This window comes from Poeciliopsis prolifica, unplaced genomic scaffold (assembly GCF_027474105.1).
Source record: "Poeciliopsis prolifica strain line A6 unplaced genomic scaffold, Auburn_PproV2 SCAFFOLD021, whole genome shotgun sequence".
Lineage (NCBI taxonomy): Eukaryota > Metazoa > Chordata > Actinopteri > Cyprinodontiformes > Poeciliidae > Poeciliopsis > Poeciliopsis prolifica.
The window spans coordinates 3,948,716-3,964,746 of record NW_026562396.1 but is presented as its reverse complement, the minus strand read 5'-3'; the positions used below and the strand labels follow the sequence as shown (position 1 = coordinate 3,964,746).

At 40.5% G+C, this 16,031-nt stretch overlaps 1 protein-coding gene across 2 annotated transcripts; it reads left to right on the top strand.

Annotated features, from left to right (window-relative positions):
* The first annotated feature begins 1,051 nt into the window (after nucleotides 1-1,051).
* On the top strand, nucleotides 1,052-15,761 carry itgb6 (integrin, beta 6). Of its 2 annotated transcripts, none has more exons than XM_055045037.1 (16): nucleotides 1,052-1,271; nucleotides 4,819-5,028; nucleotides 5,316-5,395; nucleotides 5,557-5,755; nucleotides 5,857-6,103; nucleotides 6,214-6,379; nucleotides 6,477-6,638; nucleotides 7,799-7,894; nucleotides 8,191-8,280; nucleotides 9,332-9,466; nucleotides 10,306-10,720; nucleotides 10,817-11,039; nucleotides 11,527-11,621; nucleotides 13,126-13,242; nucleotides 14,045-14,211; nucleotides 14,956-15,761. In XM_055045037.1, the coding sequence occupies exons 2-16, from the start codon at nucleotides 4,974-4,976 to the stop codon at nucleotides 15,049-15,051; spliced, it is 2,343 nt and encodes a 780-aa protein (XP_054901012.1). In that variant the 5' UTR covers nucleotides 1,052-1,271; nucleotides 4,819-4,973; the 3' UTR covers nucleotides 15,052-15,761. The 2 variants fall into 2 exon arrangements, with proteins under 2 accessions (XP_054901012.1, XP_054901011.1); XM_055045036.1 differs by lacking the exon at nucleotides 1,052-1,271 and adding an exon at nucleotides 3,460-3,582.
* The last annotated feature ends 270 nt before the right edge of the window (nucleotides 15,762-16,031 follow it).

Here is a 16,031-nt window from a genome sequence, read left to right as displayed (position 1 = left end):
CTCAACATGCAGCCAATACATACACAACTGCAAGATACATCTTTTAAATGATAAGTAATCTTACTTTTTATTAATTTCTATAGTCACAATGTGATCTTGTGACCCTCCTGAATATTGAAAATGTCACTGTAATCAGCATTTCCATTAGCTGCAATATTATATTACAACCTGAAAACTTGAAAGCATATTTTCTTTGTCTTTTTTATGAACAAAACGTGAACAAAATTCTTATTTGAAAAATTCTGATTTCTTTTTTGTTTTTGATTTATTTAGTTTGCCTAGATTGATTTATTTAGTTTACCTATATTTATTTATTTAGTTTTGCAGATACCAATTTCTTCCTGTGGTAGGATTGCATTAAAAAGCATGCAGGTGCGTTTCTGACTCTTCCTGATGTTTCAGGGTCTTTGCTCAAGCGCCGTTTCTCCCCAGGAATTTTATGACTTGCTGTTAAATTTCTCGTATGTATTTATGAAAGTAGACTAAGAAATGCTCTTTAACTTTTTCCACATACTTGCTAAGTGAATAACAAAAAAAAAGATGTGTTGTGACACGTAATAGCATCTTGTTTACAGCGCATCTATTATTTTATAGAATGGTTGTCTTGATTTTTCCCATTCATCTGGGCTTGTATGTGTATACACCTGCATTCTTGCCATACCAGTGCATGAGGGAGGCTGCACCACAGACCTGGCACTCCTTTGCTCAGCTTCTCTTCCTTTCCACCACAAGAAATAATTGAACTCAAGCAAGCACAACTCAAGCAGGGTCCAGATTTATTAGAGGCTCCGTACTTTTGATTCAGGAGTGTTGTGGTGCAGTCTCTTGGGTGCAAGGCAGGTCGACTCTTAATAAAGAAGCTGGCTCCCGTAGAGATCTCACAGCCCGCAGTTGTTACTGTCACTCATTATCACTCCAGCCTCCCTCTGCACACACACATGGGCAAGCTGGAGCTTGTACAAACACCCACACACGACCCCTGCATGCATGTACACCCACTCGCCCACTTTCATATGCACGCACATGCACACGCACACACACTCCCACACCCACACACAAAGACACACATGAGCCAAGGAGCATGGGCAGCAGGGTCACCCCAGCGCCATGCTTCATAAAGGGCACCGTTACAATAGGTTTACTGTTACTCTGACGAGAGCTGGGACACAAAAAGACTGATGGTGCTGGTCGGATTTCTTTCCATTTTTCACTTGATTGGAAGGAAGAAAGACTGAGAGCGGACAGCATGTTATCAGAGGACGGCCCTGGAGGTGAGTTTGCTCATTGGGGGTTTATGCGCTCCTCCTTTTCTGGGATTGTTGGACACGTGTAGAGCTGAGAGAAATTTGACTTTAGGACTTTAGAATGTGCATCAGTCTGAATCTCTTTAAAGGTCAGGCCACGGTAATGACTGGAAACTGGTGCACTGACAGACATCAGCAGAAAGGCAACCCATATTTTCACAGTTGCAAAGTGACACCTTCAGTCCCTCCTCATATTTGATGGAGTGAAACGTTACGCAATGTGGTTTCATTGCATCATGTTTAGGCAAGAAGTCGGAGGGAGGAAAGGTGAAATCCCTGGTAGACAGAGAAGCAGGAAATGAGGGGCAGTAAACCAAATGAATGAAGGAGGGAGCCTCATGGATGCATACATCAGGAGGGTGAGAAGGATCAAAATACAAGGAGCTGAGCCAGAGGGACTGGAGTTAAAGGGAAGGTTCGGTGTTACAGGGGCAGAGGTGGGTTTCGGGTTTGTGGTGACAGATGGGACTCACCCTCAGTCAGGGGGGTGTGACGTTAAATTGTGAGATTCCTCTTAGCTGGGGAGAGCGGTGATATTTTCTCCGCAGCTGTCAATGATTCAACACCTACACAGCACCACACCCTCTGACCCTGTGAACTACACCCCATAGCATTCAGAGCCATATTTCATATTCTGCAACAGGCCTCCGGGGTTGTTTCTGTCAGTCATCAAACTGAAGAATTCTTCAGCGACAACATCAATGATTCATGAGCTAAACATTAACATATTCGTTACCGTTTCTGGGTTATTCTCTGCCCCGGCTGTGTTTGCTCAGTCATGTCGGTCTGTATTTGATTAGCATTGTTCAGCCCAAATACAATGAATGAACAGCTGAGTCATAGTTTGGCCTCGGATATGCCTACCATAAACATCCATAAAGGTGTGAGGAATATTTAAAAAACAATCCTCTGAATGAGCGTAATTCATGGTTTGTACTACGTGCAAAACTGACAACTCAGAAGGTCAGAAGACTTATAACAGAAGTAGAAGTTACACTTGTAATGCTCTTTCAAACATTTAGAGCCAACGTTTAGTTTTTAATCTCCTAATGGTTTTTACTTAATAGCTATTTTGTGCTTCTTACATAGAAGAAAATCTAAGCTTACCTAAATTTAGCAAAAGCACATGAAAACTCCCTCAAAAGTATGTAGCAAGACGTGTCATGGTTTGATAACTATAAAACGAAACTTTTTAACCGTAATTCCAAAAGCAACACTGTATACCATCTAAAGAACACCACATTCAGAGTGAAGCAAGGTGGTGGCAGGAAGCATTATTCTTTTAGGGGTTTTTTTTCTTCAGCTGAAAGATGAGCCTAAATTAAGGTAGGAGGAATTATATACCAATCCAACATTGACACAACATGTAAGACTTCAGCTGGAGAGCAAAAGAGGAAGAAGTACTGTAGCTTCAAGCATGAAAATGATGCAAAGCATAAATCCTGAAGAACAAAGCAAGAGATACAGATGATTATGACAAAACACTGATTGCTGTATTAAGATCAAAAGTATGCAAACTTATGTAACCCATCTGTCATTATTATGATGATGATGATGATTATTATTATTATTATTATTGCACTAAAAGTAGTAGCCTTTATTTTTCACTAAAAGATTCTTGGTCGTTATAACAACTCATAGGTCACTGTAAACATATGAAGACAACCTGAAATAATTTACCATAATCTAATTTGTTTCTATGTGAACAAAAACCTCAGGATTTTAAAAGGGGTGTGTCAAGTTTTTATTGCAAGTGTACTACAAATCGCTGTGCATTTGGTCAAAGTACAGCTCTCACTGTTTTTTTTTTTTGTTTGTTTGTTTGTTTTTTTCCTAATTTGCTATTATCTGTTTTGTGCAATGCATCATTTGAGAGGACCACAGGTGAGAAAATGTAGAGTTGCAGTTAAAAATTAACATCAATGTTTTTGGTTTGTTTAGCTTGTCATACAGAAAATTGCGAGCCTTCATTGCTCAGTCATATTTTGCCAATGTATCTGATACATCTAGAAATTTTAGAGTTGCAAACTAAATATTTAATTAATCCTGCGCAATGGTGGATCTCATCCTGCACATTTGTGAGTCTTAGTCTGTGCATTTGTGAATTATGAAATATAAACTACCATATAGTCATGTTTGTTATGTATTGACGCAGGCTCGAGGATTATACTAATACCCACTAGCGCGTGCTCACGTAAGGTTGAGAAGTTACGTTCTGTTGTCTTGGTTACCATTAAAACTGGTTACAACAAAGTCGATGTCCGGATCTTACCTCAATGTAAGTATTGGACAAGAACCCAAATATATTGCATAAACAATGTATGAATGATGATCTCGCAGGTTTATATAATTTTTCTCAGAGTGAGCTGGGCTTTTCTGGTTATGTCAGAGACTCACAGTATGACCGCAGAGCAGAGACCAAACATCACCGATTGACTAAACAGTAAAGGCCAAATCCCGCCAACAAAAAAATTAAAGAAATGCACATCAGTGTGCATTTTGGAGATGGGTACATATTTTAACATATTCAACTTTGTATTAAAACATTTTTTTGATCACTTTGTGTTTCTGAAAAGCGTGACGTCAGTGAATTATTACGTTGCTATAGTTTATTATTTAAGGGCCATGTCTCTCTAACGATTCATAATATACAAAGGCTGTTATTAGCTTGTTCTCGAACAGCTTCCGTGCCAAAAAAGGCACAAAGCCTGAAATTCAACAATATAAAAAGACACTAGCCTGATGCTATTAGCATGCAGACGGGCTAGCATAGCTCAGTGGCACAGCTTACTCACTTCATTTTCTGACTTGTAATGATATTGATCAATATAATCGATTAACATTAATAATGATATGGAGATAAATAGCTAATATGTTGGATATTTAACTCACTGCTCCTCTGTCGCTGCCAGAAGCCAGGCTGAGGTCTAAACTATCGGCGCTTTGTCATGGTTACGGCGCTGTTGGAATGGGTTAATGTGATTGGCTGAAACAAGGACGTTATCTGATTGGTTGCTGATCACCCAATCAGATAGATCATTTATACATATGAAAAAAGACGTTTGTGGATTGAGACACAAAATGCAGCTCCACTCACAGGCCAGAAGCAGCTTGTAAAAAAATGAACCCAGGCTAAATAAGCCTAAATATTATTTTTTTTACTGTGCAACTTCACAACCGGCAGCCCGATGACATGCTTTGTAACTCCGTCACTCAGCGTTTCCTTTCTCATCATATTTTGTGTACAAAATCTATCATTACAGTTAGATGAATACTCTCGAATAATGTACCGCAAGGCAAACAAAAGGCGTAGGCTGTCTCCATTTAGGTTATTTGCTAAAATCATAACAAACAAAGAAGGAGAAAAAAAAGCGATAGGGGAAACGATGAGGTCAGAATAAAAGCCTGTGATTTGCTCCAGCCCCGCCTTCTCTCTAGTCTCACCTGGACGGAAGTAACAGCCCAGGTAAAAGCTGCTGCTCGCCTCCCTCTCTCCCTCCCTCCCTCCCTCCAGGTGCTGCGGTTCGGCAGCGCTCTCCTGTCTGTAGTACATACACTTTCAGTCCAAGGAGACATGGCGCTGGATTGGTTTCACGCCTGGAAATAGCCCGCAGGACCACCTGAAACATTATTCTTCCGTTTCTTCTCACCCAGTCATCTCGCGGACTAATGTGGCTTCTACTGCTGAGCCTGACTCTCCGGCACTGGATCTACACCGTGGAGGGTAAGCGGCAGCCAAACATTAAAGGGCAACTCGGCTGTCATGGGCATATATTTTGGTGACTCTTTACATGAAACAAAAAAACATCTGTAATCACATTTTTTGTGATCAGAATTATTACAATATATTGAAAGTTGTTGTTTTTTTTGAAGCTCCTAGATGTGGTTTCCTGTTCAACTTTTATTATATGAATCAGGTCCAGAAATCATACACATTCTGAAATGAAGACACCTTCCTTGAAAAGCCCCATGTGGAAGCTCTTTTTAATGTTGAGTTCACTTGTGTTGCAGGATCATGTTCAACTGTGAGTGCTGTGACTTGTGACAAGTGTCTGCAGCTCAGTCCTCACTGTGGCTGGTGCACTCAGGAGGTAAACACCATTGTACCCAGAGACGAGGGAGAGAACGACAGAAAAAGCCCCATAGAGTAGCGAAGCAGTCACATAGTCGGGACCTTGTTGTTTTGTATGCTATATATAAATACAAAGAAGAAACATCTCCGACTGATGCATCTGTTTTCTTCACCTGTCAGAATTTCACAGACTGGGGTTCAATCTCTTCGCGATGTGACACGTTGGATTCCTTGCTAGAAAAAGGATGCTCCAGGGACCAGGTTCAGTTCCCCGTTTCCAAAAGCCAAATCCTCCTGGATCGACCGCTCGGGAAGATCACAGACGATGCCAACAGCACTCAGGTCTCCCCACAAAAAATGTCCCTCAAGCTGCGACCAGGTATTCGGCTCAGAGTATCTAAAATGAACAATCTGGAGGTTGGCTCTGTTTGTCAGAAAAACTCAAAAGGCGATTTTTGTGTGTGTATTTTATATCCACAGGCAGTGTGGAGACTTTTCAGGTTAAAGTTCAACACACAGCGGATTATCCTGTGGATATGTACTACCTGATGGACCTGTCAGCCTCCATGATTGACGATCTCAAGATGATCAAAGACTTAGGCTCATCTCTGTCCAGAGAGATGTCCAAACTCACCAGTAACTTTCAAATGGGCTTTGGATCTTTTGTGGAAAAGCCCGTCCTTCCCTACATCAAGATCACTGAGACAGAGCTGCTCAACCCCTGCAGGTGTTTAGTAGATTTGAAAGCAAGAAAATGACGCAATGAACTGGAGCTTTCAACAATATCACATTCTTTCTGATCATTTTACTTGTTTCTTTACACCTGATTTCTTTCAGTGACATGGGAATGACTTGCCACCCAACATTTGGCTACAAACATGTTTTATCATTGACGAGTAGAACCAGCCGTTTCAACGAGATAATCGCTGAGCAACGTGAGTCTGCTAATAACGACGATGTGGAAGCCGGCTTTGACGCTATCATGCAAGCGGCTGTTTGTGGGGTAGGATAAACGCCAAAAACACTTTCTCCAAGATTTTCTGTCCGATACCAGGCATCTGGTCGTGTTTCATAATAAGCGGGTTCTGCTGGTTTTGTAGGACAGGATCGGATGGAGGAACGATTCCATGCGTCTGCTGGTGTTTGTCAGTGACGGGGACTCGCACTTTGGGATGGACAGTAAAATGGCCGGGATTGTGATTCCCAACGACGGACAGTGTCACCTGGATGCAAACAACGAATATTCAATGTCCACAAAGCAGGTAAATCTGCACACATGCAAAGGGTACATCAAGGAAATTGTAATAGCAGAGATCCCAAATTGAAACACAGTGTTTTACTGAAGTACTCGCTAAACTTGTTCACATGTTTTCATGTCACATCCATAGATATGTTTATTTTGTCAGAATCTTATGTGAAGTGTGCTTGAATCGCATTCGGTCCGTCTGAGTCAGTACTTTGCAGAGCCATCTTCTGCTGTAATTACACCTACAGCTCTTTCAGAGTGTTTTTTAGGTCTTGTCTCTGAATTTCTATTCAATGTAGGGATTATTCCAGCACTCCAATATGCTTTCAGATCTATTCATCTGTTGGGGTAGCTGCAGAGTTTAGGATTAGTGTTCAGGAAGGTGAGCATTCTCAAGTCTTTTGAAGTTTATAACGGATTTTCTGCCAAATCGTGTATGCATCCCATCCATTTTTCTATAAAGGTTCACCTGCTGAAGAAAAGCATCTCCACAGCATTGTTTTGTCACCACCAGGCTTCAGAACTGAGATGGTGTGTCATGTCTATGTATAGTGTTGAGTTTTCCACCATATGCAGAGTTTCATGGCTAGGCCTAAACGTTCAGGTTTGGTCTCATCTGGCGAGAGCTCGTTTTTCAGTTTGCATTGTCCCCTATTTGTGTTGTTGCAAATTTTAAAAAAGTCCATAAAATGGCTTTCTATCAACAATGGCTAGATTTTTGGAGTGCGCCATTAATTCTTGCAAATGGTAAATTGATTGAATTTATGTGGCATTTTTCTATTTGTGCTGGTCATCGAAACTCTTTACACTGGAACCACATTCTTCCAGTTTTCAGATCTCTGTAAATTCTCCAAAGCCTTGAGAAAATTCAGATCATTTCACATTTTTGTTAACTGATATAAATTCAGTTACATTTCTCTCTTCCTACCCTCAAACCTGGCTACCCACGCAAGTCTGACTTTTATTACATAGCTGTGACAAATCTGAGCACGTCTCAGGACACAGTTGAATGTTCGGATAACATCAACCTTATCTATTTTAGTGTTTTTGTTTTTTTAGATAGATAGGTAGTGAAGTTATTGACTTTTTTTTTTCTTCAGTCAATCCCATTATTAGCTCAGCTTTAAGGAATCATTTGCTTCAGATGAGCTAATGCAACTTTTTTTTTTTTTCCAGGAGTATCCGAGTCTCGGTCAGCTGATTGATAAAGTGGTGGAGAACAACATCCTCCTAATATTTGCAGTGACAGAGAATCGGATAAATAATTACAAGGTAAATTCTCTCTTCGGTGAGATTTTCTTTTTCCAAATAAAGTAAGTCTGTGCTTGAAAAATACTTGTCTTTAGGGAGTCTAATGCTTCCTGAGGTTAGCATATTTATCTATTGAGTTATATTCTGCTTGTTAGAACTAGCCCAGTGTTTTTTGTTTTTTTTTTTTTTTTTTTTTTGTTTTGTGTTTTTTTTTTTTCCTTTGCCCTTTCCATGCGTTCTAATTTTGGAAATTTGAGACGGGCTGCCCACATTATGACATCGACGCTACAGTTTATCTACTTTTGTTTTTCTCTCAGAACTATGCAAGTTTCATACCTGGCGCCACAGTGGGACTCCTGGCAACAGATTCGAGAAACATCCTGGACGTGATTGTAACAGCTTACAAGGTAAATTAATACTTCAGATCATCTGTGCGCCAGAGAGAACGACAGCCTTTGCAGCTGTGATACTGCGATAAAGTAATTCTTCCTCTCCTAAATTTCACCATGACTTAACCCTCTGTGGCAGTCAGTCTTTCCCTGAACTCCTTCTCTTTTCACTTGTTTCCTCTTTCAGCCTTCTTTCTTCTGCTACTTTTCTTTTTCCACTGCCAGCCTGTGCTTTGCGTCAACATGTTTTGTGGCGAGTTCCTGCTTGTCCCGTCCGTTTGATCTTCTCTGATTCAGCGTTGCTCTTTCTTCTCCGCTCCTTCCCTCCGTCGCTCCGGGCTGTGTTGCACTGTAAATCCCCCCTGGCGGCAGTGACCGGTGGTGGAGTGGCGCACAGTCCTCTAATTACTGTGCCCACGTACGCCGTTTGTAGCCACGCTAACCGAAGAAAGAGGTCCCTGTTATCACTCTGATTGCAGACGCAGAGCCTGAAGGGAAGGCAATACAAACAGAGGAATATTCCACGAAAGTCTGCAGATAATGTGTATTTGTGGTTACTTGGAATTTTGGATTACGGTTTGGTTTCTCAGCGAGGACATAGTTGGGCCACATAGCTTTCAATACTTTGAAAGTTATTTACTGCACAGCACTGCACACTTTAGGAACTGTTTTGTAGACGTGATCCGGGTTAGGTTGGGTGTATCCCACAAATGTCCTAGTTTTTCTCCTCCGTAGCAACACTCACCGTGCAGTACAGTTAAAATTAACCCTCTGTTCACATCCAGACGGTTTGTCAGAGCCCGTTCGTCACGCAGCTCGCTCTCCATCTGAGTGTGGATTGTCATTCTTCTGTCAGCCGTCTTGTTTGGTTAAACACACCTGGCACAATGACTCACCTATGAGACACTACTGAAGGTTCAAACATCCAGCACGTCACAGGTCACAAAAAGGGTGACCATTTATGGTCTTAAAGACTGCTTTTCAAGACAAACAGAGGAATACCCTCTTTAGTATCTTTTTCCTTTCCATACAGACTACTGAAATGTGACGTTCATGAACTGTTTTCCAGGAGCTGCGTTCAGAGATTGAACTCGAGGTCCTTGGAGACACAGAGAAACTTCAAATGTCCTTCGCAACCATTTGTCCAAACGGCACGGCCTTTTCTAATCTGAAGCGGTGCTCCAACATCAAACCAGGCGAAACGGTTAGTTACTTCTGTTTTTTGTTCCTGTTGCATTTGTACCTGTTGTGTGTCATTCATGTAGTGCCGTTCAAAGTGCTGCAGGACTCAGAATTTATTGAGAGAGATAAGGTAGCAGAATGAAAAACACAGCTGCGTGCAATAAAATATACTGCAGGTAATATAAGCAATAAACATCTCAACTGCTTTCTGACAACACACATGTCTTAGTCAAGCCTTGACATATGAGAAATAGTAGAAATTTTTTTTATATCCCCACAATCTAAGTAAATTTAAATCTAATAAAATAAAAAATCCAGGATTGTCTGCTAAATAGACAGGCATAAGTCCAAAGTTTAAGTTTCTCTGTATGAATATTTTTTTTTATTGTAACTTACAAAAAAAAAATCAGGTGGTCTTGCATGAGATCTGCAAAAATCTCATTTTGTGTATTTCTACGCCTCTTTACAGGCCACAGGAGTTTACTGTTGGTATTCAGTTTGCACAATCAGCTTCGTTCTCATAAATGGCACCTTTTGATTAGCAAGAGAGAGCATTTTTACGTTGATGTTCACCCCCAAAAGACCGACTGAGTATTGGATAACCAGGTTTTGATTCAAAAAGTGAAATACCAGTTCTGATGCATGTCTAAAACATTAGTTATTAAAGCACCGCATGGTGCCTCGTGTCAAGGTTTCCAAAAGTCTTTCGGTCATGTGATTGAGGTTGGTTAGAAAAAACAACAACTCTAGACTTACTTTGCAATTCTCTGCATGTTAGAACACAGTTATTCTAGCGAAACCTTTTCCAAATCAGTGCTGAGTTTGACTTTAATTTGATGGTTCCTTTTCTTTCCTCTGCAGGTTGTGTTCAACGTGTCCGTGGCGCTCTCAGGATGTCTGTCGGGAGTTCGACGCTTTTCTCTCAAACCAGTGGGCTTGCAGGACAGCTTGGAAGTGGAACTTGAGTCTCTTTGCTCCTGTGATTGCCACCAGCTTCCTCCAGCAAACCACCAGTGCACAGAAGGCCAAGGGATTTACCACTGTGGCGTGTGTGTGTGTCAGCCTGGGTTTCTGGGAGCGCAGTGCGAATGCAATGACGAGACTGCTTTTTTGAGTAACTGCCTCGCGACCAACGACTCTGAGATATGTAATGGTCAGGGGGACTGCTACTGCGGCCACTGTGTGTGTCATCCGTCCAGCTATGGCCGGATCTATGGAACGAACTGCGAGTGTGACGATTACTCCTGCGTTCGCTTCCGAGGAGAACTCTGCGGAGGTGAGTTATCGCACGTGAAAGCTGCTGCTTGTCTCTTCATATTTCTTTCTTTTTTTTGTGGGTGAGCCAGTTTCCTGAAGAATGTTATGCTTGTAGGTCATGGAGTGTGTGACTGCGGGAAGTGTCACTGTGAAAACGGCTGGACGGGGGAATACTGCAACTGCAGCAGCAGCACCGAGGCGTGCATGTCGGAGAACGGCAGTCTCTGCAGTGGCAGGGGGAAATGCAAATGTGGCCAGTGCATCTGCTCTGTTGCTGGAGCATCGGGAGAAAAGTGCGAAAGGTGTCCGACGTGCGTAGACTCCTGCACTTATGCAAAGTGAGTACGAACCGACGTCGTCTTCTCCTTCTAGGTGAATACGGATTTCACCCGGGAGAATTTGTCTTGGATATATATTTGCTTCTTTACCAGAAAGACACAACATTGTTATATCTGTTTGTGTTGTGTTTTCTCCTTGTGTTACATGATCTGGCTGTTCTTTTAAATCCAGGGATATCGCGTTTTGTTCCTCTTGTTCACATGTGTCTACACCTTCCATGTAACATCAAAAGACTCTAATGTCCCCAACACAGTACTAAAAGATTCTCTTTCTCTGCTGTAGAGCAGCTGTCAGGGCCGTGGCCATTTGATACCACCATTACTGGTGATGGAGAGGGAGTGCAGCCTTGGGAAAATGTTGATAAGTGTCTAACGCTGGGATTTGTTCCTGTGTTCTCTATTAGTGATGGAGCCTCATCAAATCTAAGTTTTCAGGTTTTCTCCTAGGCGAATCATCTGTGTTGTTTCTGTGTGTTTTTATTATTAGGAGCTGTGTGGAGTGTCATCTGCTTGCGAAGGACGACTTTGGGTTGTGCGATCAAAACTGCAATGCTGCTAAACTTTCCATAAACACAACTGGAGGTAATGAACTCTACCTGTTCTACCTGTATCAGTAGTTCGCAGGCTTTTTCACTTACATTGCCAGCAATTTGTGACCTCCACTATATTGTGTTAAAGTTTACACACATTGGTAATTAGCCTGTTAAATACTCGCATTTTAAAACCAGAGCACGTTCCAGACCCTCGACTTTTGACGCTTACAGCGCCATCCGCAATTATTGGCACCATTTTACATAAGTGCAAATAAAAATGGTTATCATGGTGACCCCAGTTTCTACCCTAGGTTGCAGTTCTCTAACAGCAGATACACCAAACAGCCCCAGTCCTTTCGTCATGCTTACATATTGCATCCATTTTTTGGGTTATGTTTGAGAACACACATCTGCCTCGTTTGTACAACGTCCCATCTTTCTCATTTTAAAAGTTAAAAAAATTGGACCTTTGGGTGGCCTTATTATATTTATAACCAATCAGGAAGTAAATTTTGTAGACTATTTTAGAATCATAAAGAGGTATTACATTTATCTATATAGTAGATGTATTTTCCATATATATATTTTTTTAAAAGCAAGCAACCAAATCCAATGTGGAATTTATTTTTCCTTTTCTCCCATTATAGAATTAACTTTTATAGTACTAACCAAAAATGTTTTGCAAGACAATTAAAATATCTATTTTCACATTGTTTACTGTGCTGAAGTGAACAAGAGGTTTTGGCATCCAAACTAGTATTTCAGGTTTTATATCTATATTTTTGATAAGACTAACAAGGAAACATTTCTTAAACAGTCTCTGTTATTAACTGTTGACAGGACACAATTATGCAATAGTCAACGGCAACAAACAGCACACTTTCCCTCCGGGCGACAACAAAACAGGACCTGAAACTGGTTTTGAATCCAGACATGTCGACTTTCATTAGATGTTCAATTAAAAACAAAAGAAAAACTAATGAAGAACATAGATACTATTTACATATTGGCTTTGAAAGAAAAGGGATAAATGGTTTATACCTTTAGAGTTTGATGTTACTGCTCAGGTTTTGTTATCTATCGGGGTCAACATGCTAAATTTCACCTTTGGGTCAGTGATTTGGAGGAATGTCGACCTCAATCGACTCATGTGTCCATCTGAAGTCTGCGCCCCTGTCTCCAGCACAAAACCAACCGCATCCTTTCAGGTTCCACAGGACAATGGAGAACATATTATTTACCATGTTGTACAGGAAGAGCTATTATAGTGCCGGTGAATAGCTGCAGGAGCCGGTCATCCTTCATAGAGGGGCTGATTTTAAACCGCGGTCCCTGTGCAAGCTGATAGGTGTATCTGATTATCGCTGGAGGTTTTTTAGTCTTTGTGTAACACGCAGACACCAGATTGTATCGTTTGATATGAAAATCCAAACTGACAGCACAACAGAAGAAAGACTATCCTTTTACATCCTCAGCTTAAGTACAAAAGGATCTGTGAAATGTATGTACTAGATTCACTCCTCACCAAGGTATATGTTCACATTGCTTTTAAGATTATGACAAGACCGCTTCCATGAAATGTTCGCTCAAAATGGAGAACGAGTGCAAGGTGTCGTTTTATCTGATGGAGCACGAGACGGGACATGTCATCTACAATCTCCACATGTACGGTGAGTCTCCCGACAAAACGCAACAGATGTGGCATCCTCTGAAGTTAAGAGGCATCCCCGATCAGGGTCTTCAAGTCCAGGCTTTTCTAGATGTCTCCCTTCCCATTCAGAACCGGACCTTGGTTCTGAATGCGATTGTTAGATCTAAATTCTAAATTGTCCTGGGATTTTAAAGGTTTTCACAAGGTCTCCAGGAGTTTGGGGGAACAAAAGAGAATCACAGCTTCTTCACTAAACCTAGCAGTGGGCTAATGTCTGTGAGACCCACCCGGGTCTGCTTTATTTCAGCAAAAAAATCCAGGTGGAGGTTTTATTGCTGAAAAGGTTATTATCTAAAGATACTGCATTTACAATCTATTTGGAAAGTGCTGTGACAGCGACCATTTCCTGTTCATCAAAAGGTGAATTGGAAATGTATCCTCATTTCCCATTTTTAATAGCGATTAAAAGAAGTTGACCTCTGTGTTCCTTTATGTTCCAGAGGAATATCAATCATGGATTTCTAATTGAAGGTCCTTTGAAGCCCTGATCAAGATCTGTGGCACCAGAGATTCTTTAAAAACAATCCAAGTACATTGATGTAATGTACTTGGATTAAATTTATTTATTTATTTGTCAGATTTTCCATGTGAAATCTGTCATATAACAGATTAATTGACTTTAATGCTTCATACATACATACTTCTAAAGGGCGTCCGGATAAGTTTGATCCGGACGCTGATTTGCATCCTACAGCAACCAGGATTCAAGGTTGCTGTAGAAGCAACATTTGTGACATATCTCCTTCTTCTTCTTGTTTCAGGATGCCCAGAGCCCCCCAACATCCCTATGATTATTCTGGGGGTCTCCCTTGCTGTTGTGTGTATTGGTGTGAGTCTGCTGACTGTGTGGAAGGCACTGGTATCGGTGCACGACCGAAACGAGGTGGCGAGGTTTGAGGCTGAGCGGGCAAAAGTAAAATGGCAGACGGTAAGACCTTCATGGTTAAAAGTTATCGCTGGTGATATTTTACCTGCAGTCTCCAAATTTATGTTAGATTCCATCCTATTAAGACTTACTGAGACTTTATGCATGGACACATTATGAGCTACATGTCTACATAAGGGTTATATTAGCATTGCACTTTTTAAGTATTTATTTTAATCGTACGTTTTCTAAGACAGACTAATAATGCAAACGAATTTGATAAATTGTAAACAAAAGAATCGCAAGTAGAAACTCATAGTGTGAGGAAGGTTAAAATTACAAACACAGGGTGAGATATGTATATGCAGAAATCCTCGCTAATATCAAGTTAAAAATCCCATAAGTTGCGCCTCAATGACAAATTTCAGTACTCAAGGAGAAGAGGCCGGAGGTGGCATGTCTTCTTCATTACTCCAACAAAATGGCCCCATATCATGGTGATCCCACTATGGGGCCTGGAGTGGGAACCATATTTTCTTCTGTTTCTCTCCTCTAACCCTGTCCACGTAGAACGCTGCAAATTTCAGTCAATTTAATGGTGACATTTTGGAGAAGAGACTTTCTAGTTGGTCTATACCCTCAGTCTCCGTAAATGTAAAACACATAGACAGGACTGTTCAGATTAGATACAAAATAAAACTGTCGCTTTTCTGATTTCATTAACATCCCCAAAGACAGTCAAACTGAATATTTTCACCGTATGAATTATTCTCATTCCAGTTGTGTCTTTTCTGTCTTTCTTTTCAGGGGACCAACCCTCTGTTCAAAAGTTCAACATCTACGTTCAAAAATGTAACTTACAAGAACACACACAGAAAGGACTGTACGATAAATCACTACTGATGACAAACTGGAGGCAGCAAAAGCCATCACCTGAGTGCACTTGAGTGCAGGCGCATGTCTGCATGAATGAATGTGTGTGAGAAATGTTTTTACGAAAATTTCTGTTGTGTTAATTCAGAGACGGTATGAGAGAATGAGGAAACATTAACTGCAGTAAAAGTGCACTGCTATTATCGTACTGTAAGACACTAAATGCCGTTGTTTGATAATGAGGGATCTACATAGCAAGTGGCAGACTACTGAAAAACTGATTGATTCAAATGTATGTAAATACTGAATTGTTTTTATTTTTTATTGTATTTGTTGTTTTAATATAAAGCAAGGCTGAGCCTTTAATTATGCAAATCTTTCAGTTGAGTTTTTTGTTGTTGATGTTGTAAATAGCGAACAGATCGAGACATTTGTTTACTGTGAAATTAATTGATGTTCATTTTTAAATGAATGTATGTCCTTGGTAGTACTTGACTGCATCAAAGGTTCACGTTTCATCAGGTAAACACAGCAGCACTGTGATATTTTCTGGTCACAGTGTCATTGAAAAGTTAATATATTTAAGGGTTAGGTCATTGTTTTTTTGTTTTTTTTGTAGCACTACATTTTCGCTCTCTGCTTGTGGACTGTTTTTCAGGGGGTTATTGGTGAAATCTTGTTTTTACATGCTAATGTTTTTTAGGATTGTGTTGACCTGAATAAAGTTGAGTTGCTCTCTATGATTGCAGACAGATAATCTGGGGTGGGACAAAACTAAAGTGGACAAAACAGAAATATTGATTTCCATCCGCCCGTCCCTATCAAAGTTATCAAAAGCTTCATTCCATTAAAAATCACTTTTAAGTGATTCAACTTTTAAAAAAAATATAGAGTTAACATGTCACAAATAATCCAATTAAGTTTATCCAAGTAGACATACCACGTTTATGAATTTGTCATGTTAAACCAATAAAAATAAAGTAACTTTGACAAATGTACTTCACTTACAT